The 23,252-nt window shown below is 37.4% G+C and overlaps 1 protein-coding gene across 1 annotated transcript in view; it reads right to left on the bottom strand.

The window, feature by feature from the left end:
- Positions 1-22,063, bottom strand: part of sema3bl (sema domain, immunoglobulin domain (Ig), short basic domain, secreted, (semaphorin) 3bl) — a 38,668-nt gene extending 16,605 nt beyond the window's left edge. The window contains exons 1-4 of the mRNA XM_067395067.1: positions 21,706-22,063; positions 6,404-6,561; positions 2,956-3,018; positions 286-405 (exon numbers count right to left, since the gene is read on the bottom strand). Coding sequence (XP_067251168.1) covers positions 286-405; positions 2,956-3,018; positions 6,404-6,561; positions 21,706-21,799 — 435 coding nt within the window. The 5' untranslated portion in view covers positions 21,800-22,063. The remainder of the gene's footprint in view (positions 1-285; positions 406-2,955; positions 3,019-6,403; positions 6,562-21,705) is intronic.
- Between the last annotated feature and the right edge of the window lie 1,189 nt (positions 22,064-23,252).

Below are 23,252 nucleotides of genomic sequence, written 5' to 3'. Positions count from 1 at the left end.
TCTGAATTAGTGTGTGTGTGTGTGTGCGCGTGTGTGCGTGTGTGTGTGTGTGCGTGTGCGTGTGCGTGTGCGTGTGTGTGTGTGTGTGCGTGTGCGTGTGTGTTTTTGCTTGCTATCTTCTCTCATGATCTAGTCTTGACCTTTAGGGTCAGTCTGTTGGTGGGTGACCTCTGACCTTAAACAATTTGGTCTCTGATATACATAAGCAAATTAGATCCTCCTGATGTGCATACACAAACACACTAGGTGTGAAGTAGTGGGAGGGAGTGTTAGTGCGTATGTTACCTCTCCGCGGTGTCCGACGTTCACATACGCACACACGGGTTGGAAAGCTCCAGTTCCACAGGCCAGGAGATGAGTGCGGTTAAATGGCTGCAGTAAACGCACAAAGTTTGCACACTCCGTCTGTCACAAACACACATACAAAAATAGAGGTCATATTCAAAATTTGGGAGTTTTGGTAGCAAATGAGGCTACAATTTGGATCATTACAGCACAATTACTTACACAAACATACAAACACGTATTTTACTTTGGAAAATCAGGTTAAACTCAGCAAGTGCAGTTCTTGCTCATAAAGGATTTTGGTATGTGTTAGTTTGACTGATATTTCCCTGGAGTGCTTGAATGGAGAGTTACAGGAATCAGCCATTTTATGGATCAGAGAAAAAGACCGAACAAATATCAAGAAAATGATCCCTACTTAAAACTCACTGAAGACCAATCAGAGCTTTCAACATGGGAAAGAAGCTCTTAAGGTTCAATTACTGAAGGGTTCAGAAAGAGGAAGACGTCACACACACACATACAAACACACACACACTATCAACATGTACACACTCTAACTATGGCAACCTGCATGCCGCCTCATTGACTGTGAAATCAGTGGAGCATAAATGAACGAAAGGTCAAGGGTCATAAAAGATGCAGGCAGATGCTCAAACTGCGACCAGATGTTAACTAGCAGGACTGAGAGAGCAAGAGAGATCCAAAGCAGCAATGTACCAGTCACTTAGCATAAACAGGGAATAAAACAGAACCTGAAGCTTATGGAAGGTCACAAGCTATCAAACAAAGCTGAGCTGCTTGTTGCACCAGTAATGGCATAAAATCACCCAACAGCAATGTGAAAGACTGGTAGAGAGCATTCCAAGACATATGAAAGCAACCAAATATTGATTTATGAACTCTCCCCAAGTTAAAACATTAGTATTGTGTTGTTGTTGTTTTGTTTAAAAATGAATATATACTTGTTTTAATTGCATTATTCAAGGTCTGAAAACATGGCATCTTTTTGTCATTTTGACCATTTGTCATTTTTTTTTGCAAATAAATGCTCTAAGTGACAACGTTTTTACTTGAAATTGGGAAGAAATTTTGTCAGTAGTTTAAAGAATAAAAAAAAAAAATCATTTTACTTAAACATATGCATATAAATAGTAAATCCAGAGAAACTGCCAATTTTGTTGTGGTTTCTTTTTTTTTTTTTCCAGAGCTCTATTTATATATAGTATATTTTTTTTTTTTAATGAAGTACTTGTTCAGGTGCCTAATTTATTAATGCTTATTAATGACAATATCAGGAGGTCAAACTTAATATTTAATAAGCTGTTTAATTTTCCATTCATTTTCAATGAGGTTTGCAATTTTTGTAGCCCTGTTACCAATATTTGGGGCGAAACTGATTTGTAACATTTTATTTTAGCAATAAATATTCAATTAAATGTACATGTTCAAATAAACAATAAATAAATGAATATGTAAATACATTATTAAAATTATTACAATGAACTGAATATCAAATGAACATCAAATGAACAGATTATGTCTAAATTAAGACTTTGTTGTATGATTGTAATTGTTGGATACAGTAAAGAAGGCCAAGACTTCTGAGGTTTCTGATCTATTGTTTATTTAATTTATTGACCTATTTACATTAGTTTATCTAAAATATCTAATAGCTCTCATATAAAAGAAGATTTGTGCTTCTAATGTAAAAAAAAAACTAAAATGTCCCATATTCATGTAAAGTGACACCAGCCACTTTTTGTGTGAGCTGTTTTCTGTGTTACATAAAACTCAGTTCATATCTGTGATTTTTTCAGTGTTACACCAGCTAGAGCATATAGCATATAACACATACTCACACAATGAACAGAGTCATTAAAACACCGCTGTGAAATAACACTCACCTGTCACATCAAACAATACTGCCGGGACAGTCACCAGAACATGTAACCATGTTCGCACCTCACATTTCCACTTTTACGAGTGAAACATGCTAAACACTAGCAGATGCAGTGTATATCCCTATGTGTGTGCATGTGTGTGTGTTGAAGACTTTCCACCATTGGGGACTGAGGACAGGAAAGCTTTAACTTGGAACATAATTAACCTATTCATGGTGCTGAAAGAAAAAAAGGAGAGGCTAAATGAGAAGAAAAGAACAAGAAACAGAAATAGAAAAAGAAAGCAAAGAGGAGTTTAAAAAATGAGAGAATAAATACGTTCTGTGTATTGGGACAGCCTTCTTCGGTCATTAGGTTTAAGAGACTCATGAGTCACACACACACTTGGTTGGAAGCAAGACAACAATAAGTTAGTGGATCAAATCTCATTTATGGGCATTTGGCTTCTGCTCTCCAGTCATCAAGCCAACTGCAGCACACTCAGAGTATAGCTGATGATGGACAGATGTTTTCATTTGAAACTCCAGTCCAGATTGAACCACATGAAATAAGTTTGAGAATCACACTAACCAAACATTCCAAAACAAACATACATTTGATGATTTTTACTGTCATCTTGTTAGATTTAGGATATTCACTAAATAACCTGACATGCTGGCTTCCAAAAAAAAAAAAACCTTTGGAAACTGTGACGCACCACTGACCCGACCTATGAGTGTGTTGATGTTCTTAGGGAATTCAGAACCAGAACCAGTTATTCACTCACCTCGGGATCTTTCCCTTTGAGAATACAGTCTTCACGGTTCCCAGGCAACGAAGGCCAATGGATCTGGAGATAAAAAGAAAAACAGATGAAATTTATCATCTTACAAATTAAGCACACACTTAGCACAGAGACTCATTTACTTGTTAAGACTATTTAAACCTCTAAAGATCCAAACAATTACAAAACCAGACACCAGTTAAAGACACCATGAATCAAAATGGACGATTGTTATTTTACAACAATAATCCAATGATTTGTCACAATAGTGGAGAATCGATGATCACAATTTCCATGTAATTTCTATGTGACTTCTGTTGCAGCATTAAATGGAATTGCAAAAATAATGGCTGTTTCCTGAACACCATTAAACTGCCATTGGTCATACAAACAAAGAGTCTTATGCCATTGGTTGAGCTGATGTTGCTGAGTCTGTACTCTTAATTAAACAGTGTAATGTTTTGTGAGTGTTTACACTCTTCTGGAAAACCAATCTACAAATGGCTTATTATATTTGTCTCTGCTCATTATGTGGGGTAAAGTGAGTGTCTCTCTGAAGGTGGGTGTGTGACAAACATTTTTTTTTTGCTGCTCCCATGAGTGTCAACAATAAAGGTTATGAAAACAATAAATCTGAGAGTGTGAAAGTCACAAAAACGTATTCTGATGTTATGAATGATTGAGAAATAAACATAATTCCATCTGCTGGGTCCTCAATTCAAATATATATACAGTGATTGCACATCCTGACACATTAATTTCCCATGTGTCAAAGAACAGTCTGGCACACAACGATTGTCACGTTCAGACCTCACACAGAGTTTTAGGTTTGTTTATACAGATCTGCAAACATTTGCAAACTTCATTGCATTATATGGTCTCCTTTATCAAAGCAGAATATAATGCAATTTTAATTAGCAATTTGTGTGATTAGATACTGTATATCAATTTCTTCAATGGAGTAGTGAAGCAAATGTACAATCAGTATACATCAGTCACACATAACAAAAATATATTCAAATAAAACAATGTAATGTTAAATAGTGATCCTGTAGCTCCATCCTGGAGCACGTAGATAGCAATGCCAAGGTCATGGGTTAAATTCCCAGGGAACTGATGTACACTTTGAATGCAATTTAAGTCACTGTGGATATGTCTGTCAAATGCGTAAAATGTAATTTGCTGACTGATTAACCTCTTTGCATCACACAGTTACAAAGTCATTCCACTTCTTGTAAAAATTTTAAATATCATTCAAACAATGTTGCTCTTCAAACCAGCTGTTCATGCCTTCATATGATTAAATCATTAGTGAGTCATTTGTTTTTATTTATCCTTTCAAGCTCTTACACATTTTGACATTGTCTAAATCCGGAACCTGTAATCAACAATGTTACCCAGCATCCTTCCTGTGCATAAAGGTATTTCCTGTTTCCTTAATTAGTCATCACCTTTATTTTTCAGGACACTTTTGTACTAGACTATAAAAATAGTCCAAATGTGACCTTCATTAGGTCATATCGACCTAAAAGGTCATTATTAATCATAAAAGTCTGTACTATAGTACATGGAGTGAAGAAAAGGGTCCTGGCTCACTCATTCACCCTTTAATTTGCTCCGGATACACCATGTTTAGGATTAACCATTCTCCATTAGCCATGAGAGAAACACTGCAGCTAAGATTTATAAACAACTGATCCTGGACCTGACAATCCTGTGAAAAGAATGAGTGAATGATTTCTCACACTGAACTGAGATCAGCCATGATGAAGGCTGCAGGTGAATCGAGATTAACAGTAAATACATGCCCAAGATGGAAAAAGGAAGTCTGATCAGGGTTGAGTAATTTTTCCGCTTAAAGAACAACATCATGAATCTTTGCTTGATTCCTGTGGCACTTTCCACTTCGACTGGAAAGCTTTACTGATAGCATCAGCAAAACAATGTTTCACACGTAAATCCACATAAACATCCTCATTTTGTTTTCTGGCTAAAAAAGGCCAATATATTTTTCTGTACCTTGTTACTGAAAAGAACATTTCAGCTGTAGCTTAATTTTTGTATTCAAATTCACAGTACTGAATGTAATATATGTGAAAATACAGTGGCCAGTGGTAATACAGCGGTCTTACAGAGTGCTTTAGGGCCTAACGAGGCAGAACATGCCTGTCCTTTGGTCAAAGGTCAAGGGGTCATAACCTCAGAGGTGGGAGCCACTCCCATGTGTCTGTCACCATGGCAATGCGCTTCCTCTTCCTGTTCATATCATTTAACAAGGCCACACACAATGATAAGTTCTTCGGAGATTACATACGAAAACAACCACACTTATTGAGGCTCCAGTGACTTGAGTCAAAACATATTCACATGAACAGAAGCTTTAATTAAGCTCAGCCACACACACATATACAAAGTTAATTGCATAGTGAAAAAAACTGCCAAACCCTCGAGACAAGTGGTACCAAAACAATTCTACTTTTACAGTCCATTTAGTACAATACTTCTCATAACTCACAACTTTATTGTATAAACTACACCACAAAACTGTGACAATAACCCAAAAAAGGAGACCAAACACTGATCTTGTAAAATCAAGCAAGACCATTTATGTGTTTATATGTCTAAGTGTGGTCTAAACAAGTCTTCATCACAAGTGAGGTCAGTTTATATGACTTTAATGTGTGTTTGTGGACAGCTGTTTCTGTGTGATTTTTAATAAACATAGAGAAAAGAGTACTAAAGGAAACAAAACACAAAAAAATTCTGTTTTAATGTGTATTACATTAAGAGTATTATATTGGATTATAGTATCACCAAACAAACTTTCATAAGTGTATATTTTGATATTTTTGAGTGAGAAAGTGATAACGCTAAACATAATCGGCTTGCTTTCTGTGAAAGAAAACCTGAGCTTGCTAACATTTCCCTTGGAGTTTTTAATAAACTTTTCTATAATATGAATAATAATCTTAATCAGGGGTCGGCAACCTTTTTGTCATGAAGTGCCATTTTTAAGTTTCCTAGTTAATTACTGTGCTATGCTCTAAGTTAAATGTTTTTCTATGTATACCAACTCTCAGTGGATGTCTTTGACTAGTGGGATGCATCTGTTTTTGAAAGTCCTTGTCAAGTTAAAACAAATCTACTTCTTTTCTTTTCTTCTACATTTTTTTCCAACTTTAAACGCAAGACTGCATCGTACAAGAACCGGCCTTTACACGCCCCTTACTAATCATGTGTAAAATGGGTCAGCACATGTAAGAGTCTCCTGATTTTATCTATGTCTATAGATAATAGTCTCCAGTAGAGCAGACTGTATAACATGACACCTCTCACTAACATACCCTCACACAGCTACACCATCACTTGCACTTTTTCTGGGCTCTTACACTTGTGTTCGTTGTGACAGCTTATTATCTTAACCTTATCGCAATGATAGTGTGTCCGCTACCTCTTTAGCATCATGTGTGTGATCCAGTCTCAGTGAGTAGAGAACATCCTTCCCTCCCAGGAAAAGCCTGTCATGATATTCATCCAAAAACACAGCCGACAAGTGCAGATCCCCATGGAAACCACTGAAAACGGAGGTACGGTTTGTGGCCAACAGATCTGTGGGAAAGGGAGAAAGAGAAAGAGATATGAATTATTAATGACATGACAATGAACACTACATTTAAACTGAAAAATGACAATAAATCTGTCTCTCCGGGTCAAAGTAGACTGACATTATGAGGAGAGAATGGTGATGAAGTGCAGAAAGATAAGACTCATCTTAAATCCAGAACAGAAGGAGAAGCACTTGGAGTTTGTGGAATGTGAATGATGGGAGTTCTCAAGTTGGTCACGTGAATTTGCCAAGTTTACTAAGAGAACAATTTGTGTACTTAAGTCTCTTAGAATCAAAGTTGTAAAATTAAATTTTGTATCATGTCAGTCTTGTATCTGCAAATGTATGTGTGTGTGTGTGTCTGTGTGTGTGATCAGAGAGGTTGGGGATAATAGAATGTGATAATGGGTTAGGGACAAGAAGCAAATATTCAAATAGATTTCAAATGTGTGTGTGAGTGTGTTTCCACGTATAACCTAAATGAGGACATACTATAGACTTATATTGTTTTACAGAAAGCTAATTATAATTACTACAGATTAACCCAAACCCAAACTCTGAAAGTTTTTCCAGATGAGAATATCCCCCAAATGCCGCCAGTGGCATTTTGCTCATATTAAACTACAGATAATTACTGCACACACACGCTGGGTTTCCATGTTTTATAGGGACTTTCCTTAGATATAATGATTTTTATACTGTACAAACTGTATATTCTATCCCTAACCCTAAACCCATCACTGAAAACTTTTTCAAAAAACAGGTTTAGTATGATTTATAAGCTGTTTTCCTAATGGGGGCCAAAAATATTGGCATCTTTGTGGAGATATTTTGTCCCCATAATGTACCACACACATTCTCTTGCTGTCTTCTCTATTATCCTGACGTACAGCTCTACACTCCCTCCACATCCCCCTAATATAATGTGCAGTTGGATAGAAAAGAGGAGTGGAGAAAGAGCAGCTGAAGGAAGAATGAGGCCTCGTTGAGAGGGTGGCACGCGTCTAAAGCCGCTAATGGGGCGCCGCTGAAAAGATCACAAACAGAAGCCAAACAACAAAGCCAAATGCTAAACCACAATTATAAAAACACACACACATGCAACAACAACAACCACAACACTCCTCTATATAAATCAATTAAAACTCACTCTCAGCCATTTAAGGAGTTTACCAAAAGACTTATGGGTTTTTAACAATCACTGGCAAAGATGTCAAAAAATATATTAAAACACAAACACACAGTTCTGGGGTTTGACATTGTGTGAGGTATTTTGATATAAACCTCAAATAAACTCACAAGCTGAACAAAGGAGAAAAAAATTTGTTCTTTCTTTATTAGAGTAATCTTGTGTGCAAGTTTCACAATGTGATATAAAAGCTTTTAAGGGTTTTGGTTTCCAGAACACAGAGTCCAAACAGTGAAATACTGATGCAGACAATCTCTTTCCTACATACTGTACAAAAGTGCACATATACAGAGTCACAGATCACTGGTTATTTGTCATTTAACAGGAGTGTTTCATCCAGGAACAGTAATTGCAGCCTGTCCCTGAGGTAACCTGCGGTTTAGTGCTCTACTCAAGAGTACAATGGTGGCAGATGATCTCAATGAGTCATGAATCAACCCTGTGTTCCCCATAAACACATGTGAAGACAATTAAACATAACAGAGACACATACATCCAAAGAAATTTGGAGTCTTTTCGGTCCCACTTTATATTAAGTGCCCTTAACTACTATGCACTTACATCAAAAAATAAGTAAAATGTACTTTGGGTTCATATTGAATAGCAAAACACTTTTGCTGCTATTGAGGTTAAAACTTTGGTGGTATGGGTAGGTTTAAGGGTAGGGGTAAGGTGTAAGGGATGGATCCACAATGTAATTATAAATGTAATTACAGAAATTAATTACAGATGTAATTACATGCAGGTGTTTTTAAAATATAAGTACAATGTCAAAAAATGTATGTACACAATAAGTGCATTGTATCAAATGATTAATTTAAATGTAAGTACATAGTAGTTAAGGCCATTTAATATAAAGTGGGACCGTCTTTTCTCTCTCTCTCTTACAACATATCCTGGCATTAAGATCACATGTCAATTGAACCACATGTAGATGAGGGAGATACATTTCTATTTACACCTAGTGTTTTAATCTGTCTCTTTTGTCCACTTACCACCACTAAATGTATGGTCTTTTTCAGATCTTTCAATATAATAGTCTAAATAAGCTCACACAATTTACATATGAACACAGAAGGAGACAACTGAAAACATACAGATTGCAGCAGCTTTCATTAGCCACAAGACCATGCCAAATGCTGTGGAAATCAGGAATGGTAAGAGAACATTGTGCTTGGTACGTTTTTCATCTTTAAAGCAAAATTAGGTCTTCAGCCAACAGTTTAAATCCCGCCCGGCTAGTGTGCTTCACGTAATATTTACGCATTAGGTCAGTAGTCAGACAGTAGGAGGTTGTCCGAACGCTTTCGACAACATGAGAGTTTACACTATGAAAACAATCCGGTAAAATGCGTTTCGAATACCTCTGGATGTGGTCGAAAGAGGACACGCTCAAAACATTTTAGACATCATTTACACCTGTATTTTGCGTCACCCACTTGTGACTGGATTGATGTAAATGCTCCTTAATACCTGGTGTAAACAGGGCTTTAGTAGAGATGGGAATCATTTAATACTTCTGAGAAAGAAAATGTACACAGCCTTTTTAGGGGTGGAATAAAGGCAATCCAGGTATTAACCATAAAAACATATTAAGCAAAAAACAAAATATTAAAGGTGCCATCGAACGTTTTTTTACAAGATGTAATATAAGTCTAAGGTGTCCCCTGAATGTGTCTGTGAAGTTTCAGCTCAAAATACCCCATAGATTTTTTTTTTATAAATTTTTTTAACTGCCTATTTTGGGACATCATTAAATATGAGCCGATTTATGCTGTGCGGCCCCTTTAAATCTCGTGCTCTCCACCCATGGAGCTTGCGCTTGCCTTAAACAGTGCCTAAACAAAGTTTACACAGCTAATATAACCCTCAAATGGATCTTTACAAAGTGTTCGTCATGCATGCGTCGGATTATGTGAGTATTGTATACTGTTATATTGTTTACATTTGATTCTGAATGAATTTGAGGCTGTGCTCCGTGGCTAACGGCTAATGCTACACTGTTGGAGAGATTTATAAAGAATGAAGTTGTGTTTATGAATTATACAGACTGCAAGTGTTTAAAAATGAAAATAGTGATGGCTCTTGTCTCCGTGAATACAGTAAGAAATGATGGTAACTTTAACCACATTTAACAGTACATTAGCAACATGCTAACGAAACATTTAAGGTGCGTCCCAATTCGCATACTTGTGCACTATTCTATGACGTTTTTAAGTATAAATGGTGCGCTCACACAGAAAATTCCAAAAAGAAAAAGTACACTTTAAATACCCGGATGATGCACTAAATTAACGGAAAAACTTAGTGTGGAATGTTGGACACTTTGTGCACTCAACTGTCGCAGCTTTAAGTACGTATTGGTGGGGAAGGGAGGATCGGACTCCGTTGTTAAATGACAAAATAACCTTATACAATTCACGCACTACATGGATGAGTGCATAGTGCACAAGTACATAGTGTATAAGTGCATAGTGTATAGTTCGTCATTTGGGACGCAACTTTAGAAAGACAATTTACAAATATCACTAAAAATATCATGATATCATGGATCATGTCAGTTATTATTGCTCCATCTGCCATTTTTTGCTATTGTTCTTGCTTGCTTACGTAGTCTGATGATTCAGCTGTGCACATCCAGACGTTAATACTGGCTGCCCTTGTCTAATGCCTTTCATAATGTTGGGAACATGGGCTGGCATCAAATATTGGGGGCGTACATATTAATGATCCCGAATGTTACGTAACAGCCGGTGTTATGTTGAAATTCGCCTGTTCTTCAGAGGTCTTTTAAACAAATGAGATTTATATAAGAAGGAGGAAACAATGGAGTTTGAGACTCACTGTATGTCATTTCCATGTACTGAACCCTTGTTATTCAACTATGCCAAGATAAATTCAATTTTTCATTCAAGGGCACCTTTAAATCCATTTATTTTTATAAGCTACTACTGACAATAATCCTAATGTTCTATTATCAACACTGCTACTGAATCTACAGCACAAAACAAACAGCATTTACACATTTATTTATTGCACTTTATTTGTGGTTCCTCTAATTAAGTTAAAAAAATGCAGTTGCAATCATTTTACAAAATATTTATTCTTGACATCTTGTGAACATGGTCAATGATGAAATATGCTTAGCCTCAAATAAAGCTCTGATGTGCCTTTAGAGAGTTTAGTGTGTGTTAAGGGCACTGACCTTTGGCATTTATCTGGGACAGTCTTGTGCACTCACTTCCTGCAATGTGTGCATGCTCTCAAGTGGTCAAGACCGCAAGAGTGGGTATTCCCACTGTCAGAGTATATTAGTATGGCATTTCATCTTGATTATGGAAGAACGGGAAAAAAAAGAGAGCAAGAAATGTTACCAAATTTTATGTGCTGTAAAAACCACCTCCTCCTAAGTGAAAGTGTATGTCTCACACACATAGGCGCCGGGTGCTCGGGGGCTGGAGCACCCACGGAAATGATCGAGCACCCACGGAAAAATACGAGATATTGTCCATTGATTTAACAAATAAAAAAATCGATTGGAGCTTTCAGACACGATCTTTTCCCTTTTTTATAGTTTATTTAAGGCTGTTTCTATGGCGATATTTTAATGGCAAACGTCGAGAGCGCATCCAAGTGATGCGCGAGCACAAATGACCAGTTCTCGATCAGATCATGGATCAGATACATGCGCGCGCTCAAACTCAAACTCTCCTTGCATCAGATAACAGCGAGAGCACGACTCGCGACAACACTCGTGAAAAGAAAGTGTTGTGGGGTCGAAATTGTCATCTCGCTGCACGGATTTAATGCAAATGAAACATCCAACTGACGTTAATTTAAGTTAAATAAGCTAACTGCTAAAACGTGTTGTTTTTGAAATCATGCAAAGGAACTGTGGCTCGTGTAAGTTAGTCTATACTAACTCTTCTTTCCAGGGAAATCACTAACAAAAAGCACACAAACATGTCCCTGCTCTTGATATACAAACATTAATGAACTTCTTTGAACTTTGTGAGGGGAAAAAAACTATGAGGGCAGATTCGAACCACTGATAATTAGAGCACGGCTGGACCTCTGACTCTAACAAAAATTCTACCACGAGACTATCATGGAATACACTTTTTTTCAGTATAGAATAGTATATCTATAGCATAATATGGATGTAATGGGGAGGAGGGGGGTGATGTGGGGCACTGGGCACCCACCGGCAGAAACATAAATTGGCGCCTATGCTCACACACATACACAATACACACTCACAGGGTATGGAGCAAATTACACAAGTGTTCTGGGCTCTCCCCCATAGATGTCTAAATACTCTTTTCTGTTAAAATAACAGTTTAATGGCATCATACATGACAAAATGATGACAGTTGGCAAGAATTCCCACTCTAACACACAAACAGTTGTGGTCATCCTCCAGAGTGACAGTAAGAGGCTGTACGAATGCCAGTAAATGTGTAACAGAACTGTTGGTGTCAGAGCACATGACGTAGTTACAAGCAAGGGCTCAGGTTTTGTCTGGTTAGAGCAGGCCAGTTGTAACTTCACCATCTGCTGACAAATCATATTTCTGCATTAAGATAAATGGGAATGCTAATGAATGCTTTCTCCAGGTATTATAGGCTTCCTACAACACACAGACACATGTGATAAAGATATAGTCCTGTTCAGCTGATGCATGTTTCCTACAAACTCTATGATCTTTAAATCTTTTAGCTTACAATCACATCTGTGTTTGCGTGATCAATGAGAAAAGAGTTGAGAAAGACTAAACAAATGCAAACCAGAGTTTACAGGGTGTGTTGGAATTGCAGCGACATGCTGCAGATACAGCACGGAAAATTTATTCCTTTCCTCTTTCTCTTAAACTTTTTCTTACATCAGTAGGCTGTCTACACAGTGGCATGCCACCAACTTTTTAAACAAACCATTAATAGCACGCACATGCTTGTTGGCATCTGGCCTGCCTTTTAGATTTTCGCTCATTGGTAATGAAGTGAATGTAAATGGAAGGAGGGAGAGGGCTTGTGTTAGAGCCGACTGGGCCGTTTGCCTTAAGGATTGCGTTTATTATCATTTTTGTCTAAAGGGGTGTGTGTCTGTATGTGATTAAGAGACAAAGAAAGAGAAAGATAAAAAGATAGAAAGTGAGAAAGTATATAAATATGTAACAGATGAATACATAACTCTCGGGAGGAACCATGTCCACATAGAAAGTTAATCATGTTCTCCGCTCTAGTGTAGACAGAAACATTAATAATATATAACTTGTACACACTTTATCACGCACGTTTGTGTGTGTGTGTGATCAGTATCAGGTTGATCTTTTGGGGGCTTCGGGCTGATTCTGTCAACAGTTGCGTAGTAGAACTAATTGATTACTGGCTGGTGCAGTGAGCAGCAGGAGAGAGCGTTCACAGAGTTGAACATCGACAGGAAGATCTCATGCTGTCTTCCCCAGGCACTGAGATACTCTGCTCTCTCCCTCTCTCTCTCTCTCTGTCAAACACACACACACACACACACACACACACACACACACACACACACACACACACACACACACACACTGTCCTTCTCAGATAACAAATTTAATATAGAGTATGTCAACATTTCACAGCAGGTTAAGTCTTAAACAATCTAAGACATCTCAAATTCACTGAATGCATTCATTATCATGCATAAAACGCACTTACACCACTATTTACACTATCGTTCAAAGATTATTTGATACATTTTTGATAAGTCAACCCTGAGGTAAGTTAAGTTATTTGATGTTATTTGATCAAAAAACAGTAATATTGTTAAACATTACTACAATTAAAATAACTGTTTTCTATTTGAATATATTTTCAAATGTAATTTATTTCTGTGATGGTAAAGCTGAATTTTCAGCATCATTACTCCAATCTTCAATGTCACATGATCCTTCAGCAATCATTCTAATATGCTGATTTGGTGCACAAGAAATATTTCTTATTAAGGTGATGATACACGGGGTAACTTTTTGAGCAATGTTGCCAATGTTGCTTGGGCACTTTCACATTTTAGACTGAAATGTGTTGCCCATTCTCAATCGGAAAGTGCCCAAGCAACATCGCTCAGCAAAACTGCCTGGCATCATTGCTCAAAAAGTTGCCCTGTGTATCATCATCTTTAGCAAAGACTTTATATATAGGATGGTGCACTCCTATTACTTATGAATGAGAGAAAGTGCAACACCCAATATGGCGAATAACTAAGTAACTCCCTCAATATGGATTCAGCTCATGATGTTGGAGTGTGCAGATCGGGAATCTGGACAAAGGATTATCTTATTCCCAAACGTCTGTTTGTTCTATTTAATAGTTTTGATGACTTTACTAATATAATAAAATATGGAGAAAAAAGAATGAGTATGTGTCCAAACATTTGACAGGTAGCATATGCATGTACATATACGTAATTCTCTATAGTATCTGCTCTGTTTCCTCTAATTCTCTCATTCTGTCTCTGCCTGTCTGTCTTCATTTGTCACACACACTCATGTTTCTGCAGGGCAAGTCCAGCTACACCAGCTCTTACTGGTAAACTCATAAAAACCCCTCAACCCCCTCAAACCCAGTTTTTCTTTTTTCTCAGCGTTCCTTTTGTCAGTCTCATTCTTTCAGTCTCTCTGTCTTCTCCTGCTCCCTGGCCTCTCTTGATCCCCTCACTCCCCAAAGCAAGAATCAGAATGTGAGGGTTTAGATAAACCCCTCTGGACAGCAGCCATGAGAGTCACTGCCTTCCCCTCTGTACACACACACACACAATGAGACTCCAGCAGCTAGACAAAACACCTTTTTATGGCTACACACACAGACTCCACAACTCGTTTACACATTCAGCAAGAAAGATTCTTTCTCACACAATCTATATGACAGTGGGTGAAATTCATTCTGTCCACACCATTCCTCCTTTTACTTATTCTTTACTTTCTCTGACACCTTTCTTCTTTGCCCTTTATTACCCTGATCCCTTTTAGCTGACATGTTTCCATATGTTAAGAGTGTGTGCATTTAGTGTGTGTACAGAGGGCAGCTGTATTTGTGCAATGTGCTTGAGACCATTACAGCTGCAATTAAGTGTGCATGTGTTCGTGTGACGGCTCCCAGAGCAGTCATCAGCTCAGGGGTTAAAAAAATCAAATCATAGTTTAAGTGACCAGCAGCTGTTGTGGTCGTTATCAGTGCATGTGATCACGTCCAGGGCTTGAGACCTAATTGCGGTGAGCTGCGAACTCAACGCAGGAGGAAACCGCCACAATGCTGCATTGTTCTGTCATGTTACACCACAAACTCTTGACTGACTCCACGAGGATGGAGGGAATGTATGTTTTCATTAAAATTCCACCTGCATCCATTTTACACGTCACAAACACTGTACTCTAGTATGTATAATATACCTGTATGATCTCTATGTGCATTTGCGCTAAACCGTCAACCTGAAATTAATTTCCTCAATAGGTTTCGGTTTTGCCCACCATTTTTCACACACCATATTTTCTTTGTACTCCACTTAGACCTACACACAATCAGTGTATCAGTACATTTCCATTGCAAGTTTGATTTCAGTTAGGACTAAAACTCTAATTTGTCTTTTAAACTGTTATTTACTGTAAATGCTTTAGTCAGAATGAAATTGTATTGTTTTGTTAAGTCGATCTAAAAGGTGTGTTGAAGTCAGAAGTGGAAAAGAGTTTTTTTTTTGTTTGTATTTATACACATTTACACACACCACCTCGTTGTAATTACAAGAGCGAAAATCTGAGTCTGCATGGATTGCATAGATTCGCTCGTCGCTCTTTGTGAAATTTTTATTTCAGATTTTTTTGAAAAACAACTTTTGTGAACTAATCCTAGGCCCGATCGGAACCAAACCAGTGCAGCAAGATTCTCTGGAGTCTGACTGTCAATAATTATCAAAAAAAAGAGTTACAATTTCGATTCACAGTCCCTAAGGGCCGCCAAAACATTTGAAGTGGGTAGAGCCACTAAAATATCTATAATTCATGAACGGAATGAGATATTTTCACCAAACTCGGCACACATATGTAAGAGCTCATTCTGTGGTTGTATGAAAAAGGACCACTCGGAGGCGCTATAACATGGAAAAAAATTTTAAATGGCTATAAATTCAAAAGAAATCAGCCACTGGGGGACGCCTTCACATTTTTTACGTGCATTAAGGATTGTTCATCACGTGATTTTTCGCACACGCCCACGACATGGAACTTCTCATTCTGAGCAACTTTGCATCTTGGACCCCTGCTGTCCATCGAATTGTTTGTTAAATATTATTTCAAAAACCATCTTTGGCAAACTAGTCCTTGGCTCAACCTTAATAACTGTAAAAAAGCTTTATAAACCATATATTTCCTAAGAAAAATGACCTGTATTGGCTGTAAATGGTCTTTTTCATCTATGATCGAGATGGTTACAGGCTTGCTAATTAAAACATACCTTTTTATGCATGTGCTCTAAGGCCTTAAAGCACTTGAACACCAATAATTGCTGCTCGCAGCTATATATTTTTAAAATTTACTAGCTAAGTTGTACAGTTATGATAAAATATAAAATTCAGTTCACAGCACCTTCATAAATTTAATAAAAATATAAGCAAAACACACCTGATGCACTTTCTTTATTCATCACTTTATAGAAGTAGAATTAAATTAATTTAATCTTGTACATTGCCATCTTGCTCCAACCAAAGTATTGGAACGCACCTGGTGTCGTAGTTATAACATCCCACTCCGTAAATACGACCTTCCCAGGAGGATGTGAATGCACCATAACAGACCTACAGTAGATAATCCAATTGTAACTCGCCTTTGTTCGGCATGTATACTTGGGACTATAATTGGTCTCAAGCTTAAGAGCTTGCTTTGAAAGAAGTGTATTTATAATGCTTCAAATATTAAATCTCACATTGTGAAGATTGCAGATCAACTACACAAAAACTGTACTTTATCAGTATATGAAAGATAAAGCATACCCTTGAACATGGATTATTTGAAGGTGCTATGAGATTTTTTTCTAGCATGGCAAAAAAAAATCCTATTCCCTGACAGATTTGACTGAATTGGGTCCTGAGGTATCTGTAAATAGGAAAAAGTCACTCAGGTACTTTGTTTTGCCAACCAAAAAACTTTAAAGCACTTTCTGCCACTCAATCATTGTGCACATTCATAGAGCAGCCCATTTATGAGAGCATATGAGATGTGGATCGTTGAAACTAAATGCCATATTCAGCTTCATAAGCAGCTGTTATAGGCAGTTGTTAGTTTGTGGTGGGAGAATGGATATTTTGCTACATGCTGCTGTTCTCCTGATTCGTCTCTGATTACAATATTCTGAAAGGCACAACTGTATCTTTGTAATAGTCTTCAGTCACTACTCTGGCAGTTTCAGTTCAAACATCACTCACAGCACCTTTAATATTTAGAGCAATTCCTAATCTAGAACCGCAATCTCATGGGAGAATTTCACAACATCCATCTTACTGACATGAAACTCTGTGGCCTGCTCTCTCAAACAAACGGTTCCAGGGAGCTGGGAATATTTAGGGAGTGAGAGAACGTGAACGAAACAGAAGAATCATCAAACATTCTTTTAGTGACAGATTCTTTAGCCAGACCTTACAAACCCTCCACAAACATCTGGGCAACACTACAAAAATAAACTCATTAATTCATTCATGTAAACTAAAACAAACACAGATCCGCCCACCTCTGCGTCTCTGTGTATGTTCAACCGTAAAAGAGAAAAGTGTGTCAGTATGCGTATATGAATGCACACGGGTGTGAAAGTGAGGGAGGGAGGAAAAACTGTGTCTCCTCCTAAATCAGCACACACAACTGACCCACCAAAGCACCCCACAGATCCGCACACACACACTTACTGCCCAGCTGCTGGCATATACAGGCCATCCCTCATTTCCCATTCAAAACATAACATGCTCCCCCCAGACCAATCCATACAGCTCTGACAGCTTGCTTGCTTTAGCCTTTTTGGTTGACAGAATGATCAACAGGCATTCTGAGACCCATCAGTTGAGAAAATCTTAATATATGTAGTCCAACTGGACGGATCTCTAGGCTAATCATTATCAAAGTTAATAGCGCATCCATGGAGAAGAATACAGGCCGATTACATGCAATCAGAGCTCAGCTCAGGGACTGGGTGCGCATTAGATGACCGCATTAAACTCTGCACAGATGCGCTCCAGTCACGCACTCACACCGCTGGAGGGAAACTGGACACTCGACTCAGCTTAAAATCATTAATGAAAAAAACTTTTGAGGCACCGATAAACAATTTATACAAACTACTGCTTCACATTCCTGTTGCCACCATAAACCTTGTTCCTTGTACCCTGCAGCTAAATTAGGGTTAAGCAAAGTTTCTCTTAAAGGATTAGTTCACTTTCAAATAAAATTTTCCTGATAATTTACTCACCCCCATGTCATCCAAGATGTTCATGTCTTTCTTTCGTCAGTCGAAAAGAAATGAAGGTTTTTGATGAAAACATTCCAGGATTTTTCTCCATATAGTGGACTTCAATGGCCTCCAAACAGGTGAAAATTACAGTTTCAGCGATCGTTTATCTAGATAAGACCCTTATTCCTCGTCTGGTATCGTTTAAAGACTCTTGAAGCTGCACTGAAACTGTAATTCTGACTAATTCTTCAACCGTTTGGGCTTCATTGAAGTCCAATATAAGGAGAAAAATCCTGGAATGTTTTCATCAAAAACCTTAATTTCTTTTCAACTGAAGAGAGAAACATGGACATCTTGGATGACATGGGGGTGAGTAAATTATCAGGAAATTTTAATTTGAAAGTGAACTAATCCTTTAAAGGCATAGTTCATCCAAAAATAAAATTCTATTATTTGCTCACTCTTATGTCATTCCAAACCCGTATGACTTTTTTCTTCCATGGAACACATACACACACAAATTATTAGGGACTGATAGCCTCAGTCACCATTCACATTCATTGCAACTTTTTTCTATTAAATTAACTGTGACCTTTTTTTTCCAGAAAAATGTCACTAATGCACCGCACCTTTAGATGTACAGCTTCAGTTTTCAGTCAATTGTATGAAGCACAACACAGAATGTCACTTTCAAACCAAGCTGTTTTCTGATTTATTTCGCCCTTGCGGGAAATTCACAATCAAGTGGATTCCTATGGAAATTACTGGATTTCGCACGCGAACATTTGCTGACTGCACCTTAAAGGGTTAGTTCACCCAAAAATGAAAATAATATCATTTATTACTCACCCTCATGTCGTTCTACACCCGTAAGACCTTCATTCATCTTCGGAACACTAATTAAGATATTTTGATTAAATATCATAATATGGCTCACTGAGGCCTCTATAGACAGCAATGCCATGGAAAATCTCAAGATCCATAAAGATACTAAAAACATATTTAAAACCGTTCATGTGAGTTCAGTGATTCTACAAAACAACGACTTTTCAACAATATAGTGATGGGCCAATTTCAAAACACTGCTTCAGAGCTTTTTGAATAGAATCAGTGATTCGGATCTCCTATCAAACGGCTAAACCGCTGAAATCACGTCTTTGGTGCTCCGAATCACTGATTCGATTCGTAAAGCTTTGTTTTGAAATCGGCCCATCACTATACACTGTAAAAAATGACCGTGATTTTAACAGTAAAAGACTGTAAAAATGCTGCGGTGAAAAAACGTTAATTGGTTTACAGAAAGTTTCCGTAATATATACGGTGAATAACTGTAATAGATCTAATGGTACATTTAATGTAATTTTACAGTAAAATACTGTTAAATTCACAGTTTTTGGAAGTAAAAAATAACAATTCATTGTAAAATTTACAGGGAAAACCGTACATTGACATTCCCACAATTCCCTGCGTGACACTTCACATTTGATATATTTTCGTTGAAATAACTCTGTTTCTTCTAAGTTTTTCTCATTTTTTTTTTCTAATCAGTTATGTACATTAGGGTTTTATGTTACATCTAATGTTGTTAAATTAATGTTTATTGCATTTTTAAAATTTCATGCATGTTACCATGATGGTGTTTAGTGTGTGTGTGAATGACACTGTGTGCACCTTCTATATATTAGTATTGTCCTCCTCAGCTTGTGGAAAAGCTGCTTGTGATGAACTTTGATTCATCATGTGACTCTTATCACCACTGTGTTTGGTGACTGTCAGTGTATTATAAAGGTACAAAACAGATATTAGTACTTCATTAGATTGGTAAATTAACATTATATCAGTTAATGAAATACGTTATTTTACCGTAAATTTAACAGTTTTTTTTTACGTTGCTACTGTATTTTTTACGGTAAAGTTCTGGCAACCACAGCTGCCGGTTTTTTACCGTAAATTTTACTGGGATTTTTTTTACAGTGTATTGTTATTTTGTTTTTTGGCACACAAAAAGTATTCTCTTCACTTTATAATATTAAGGTGAAACCACATGAACTGTTTTAAATATGTCTTTAGCACCTTTATGGATCTTGAGATTTACAATGGCATTGCTGTCTATGGAGACCTCACTGAGCCATCGGATTTTTATCAAAATATCTTAATTTGTGTTCTTAGGGGTGTAGAACAACATGAGGGTGAGTAATAAATTACACTATTTTCATTTTTGGGTGAATTAACCCTTTAAAACCTCATTTTGTGTTCACTGGAAGAAATAAAGTCATATGAAATGAGGGTGAGTGATGACAGAATTTTCATTTTTGTATGAACTATCCCTTTAATAATTTCAAAGCTACAGCGTCTAATCTAACAACAGAGTTAAAACATCTCAAACTCCCTCAGGCCACTTGCAACATTCTACTTGCACTCTATAAATCCGGTAATAGAGAGGCAAAGTGTGATAAAAAAGCGCTAACTGTCTCGCGCACCGCGGAGAGTCTGACCGCAGGGAGGTGAGCGCGCGCCAGGAGAGCTAGAGGCATGACGATCCCGGAGTTTTGGATAACAGCTGAAACAGTAGCCCGGGGTCCTGACGTAGCTTTTTCCCACAGTTTAAAAAAGACCAGCCACAACATCTCTAGAGAAGCTCACTGCCATGCAAAGAAGGAAACGGCACTGTAAAAGAGTTGAAGGGCGCTTCGATTTGATAAGGTCACAGAGGGACTGTGCGCAATGTGCAAAGCAGGATGTGTGGAAAGCTATATAAATGCGAAAAGCAACATGGGAAACAGCTTACTGGAAACATTGTTCAGTACAGGTCATTTCATACACTGTAAAAAAAAAACTGCCTTAGAAACGACCACTTTGAATTATACCAATGATGAAAATAAAACCAAGTAGAAAATAAAGACATTATTTGTGACAAAAAAAAAGGTTGATGTAAACAACGATGTTAAACGTTGAAATTTTAGTGTTAGCCTAAACAGTATTTCCACTGTGCAATATAATCGTATGCTCTATTTAAATTCATATTTATGTAGTTCTTTTCCACTCGTATGTGCATTCTGTATACACGTCTGGTTTGAGTTATGCTGTTATATATTTGAGTACTGAAGCTTCTGTTACAATTTCACTGTGTGAGAGCATACTTCGCAACGAACCCTTTTTTCTGATCCTGACTGCTAATAAAACTGCCATTGCCTACTGTAACCATTCGCACCTGTATGTAGACTAATTCACAAAACCCACACGATGAACCGAGGGATGGCGACATTAACCTTAACACTCAAACTGTTAAAATAAACAATCATTAATCTAGCTAGGCTCCTTAAAGCACTGGACCGTGTTATCTCCTCACAGTAGCCGAGTAAATCTTAACCAGGTCATTTTACATCTGTTCATTAGATCTTTGCCTTTGTGTTCCATTTTGATAATAAATTAAAAAAATAGGCTTATTAAAAGTTAAACGCATTCAAATAAATGTGATGTGAGTAATTTACCTTTGTATGACAGGCGAAGACGCGGCACATTCAGTTTAGTGCTGGTACCGAAAGACAGGATCACCGTCACTAAAACCAGAACCGGTAATTCCATGTTGAATGGACCACTTTCAATGAAACTTTCTTTGTGTTTTACTCTAACTGTAATAAAGACTCAGGGCTGTTTCCCTTTATAAAAGTTTGAACGAAAAACAGACACAAAAGATGTTGGACATCCACAGCTGGACCCAAGTGGTGAGATCCAGGTCTCAGGTTAAGCTCGAGCCGCTCGCATATGCCCCTGTGCGCTATTTTCCCACACAGCTCCAGTTCAAGTGCGCAAGTCTCAGTCTCTCTCTCTCTCTCTCTCTCTCTCTCTCTCTCATGTAGTCCTTGTAGAAGTCCGTTCGTTCAGTCCTGAGAAACACCCTCCCTTCCTCTCAGCGTCTCGACAGCAAAACGGTACTCGCCTGTCACTCGCGTTCAGTTCCTCTTTTTGCTCGCTAATGGTATCAATCAAGGTTTCTCATAACTATTATTATTTTTAAGCATATTCTTTAAACAACGTTTCATTGAAGTTAGAGCGCTAAACTGATTCTTGAGTTCGCGTGAGGAGATTACCATAGCAACAGCAGGCGGCGCGAGCGCTTCCCATTCGACTGCTCGAGGCAAACTTCAAAAGATTAGGCAACACCTTAAAAATAACCGCAAAATATATTTAATGTTACATCTCTAGAGGAACGCCACTGGGAGAAATACAAAACACTGACTTGGAAAATTATGTAGACTACACTGGAGAGAGATGATGATTCATAAATCATGCTAGCTTAAAAAAGTTTAACGCTTAAAGAGATTTCACTCAAAAATGAAAATTTCGTTCCATTTAAACACATAAGACTTAATCTTCGAAACACAAAGCAATATATTTTTAATGAAAGCTGAGGAGTTTCTGTTATTTCCATTAAAAGTCCATGCAACCAAAATTTAAAAGATCCAAAAAGGCTATAAAGGTGTTGTAAAATGAAACCATGTGAATCAAGCATTTTTATCCAAGTCTTGTGAAGATATATAATCACTTTATGATGGACAGATTTAACTTTTATTTACATCTAAACAGTGATCAACACGCATACATGTAGGGCATCAAATATGGTAAACATGGATGCTTGTGTAGCCTGTGTCATGTGTCACGCTAGAACAAATCTCATTGGTTCTTGCGCATAACACATTAATGTTTGACTTTCCATGTTTACCTAATATGATGTCCCTATGTATGTGTCAATCATTGTTCAAAAAGTCTATATTAAATCTGTTCATCATATAAAGTTATCTCTTCACAAAATTTGGGTTCAACCACTCGATTCATGTTTTTTTTTATGTCATTTTTATGACCTTTTTGGATATTTTAAGATTTGGTTACCTGGACTTTCTATGGAGGGACATGAACCTCTAAGGTTTCATTAAAAATATCTTAATTTGAATTTTGAAAATTAACCAAAGTCTTATGGGTTTGTAACAATATGAGGGTGGAGTGACAGAAGTTTCATTTTAGCTTGGATATTAGCATG

This window comes from Chanodichthys erythropterus, chromosome 9, assembly GCF_024489055.1.
Source record: "Chanodichthys erythropterus isolate Z2021 chromosome 9, ASM2448905v1, whole genome shotgun sequence".
NCBI lineage: Eukaryota > Metazoa > Chordata > Actinopteri > Cypriniformes > Xenocyprididae > Chanodichthys > Chanodichthys erythropterus.
This window is presented reverse-complemented; position numbering and strand designations above follow the sequence as displayed.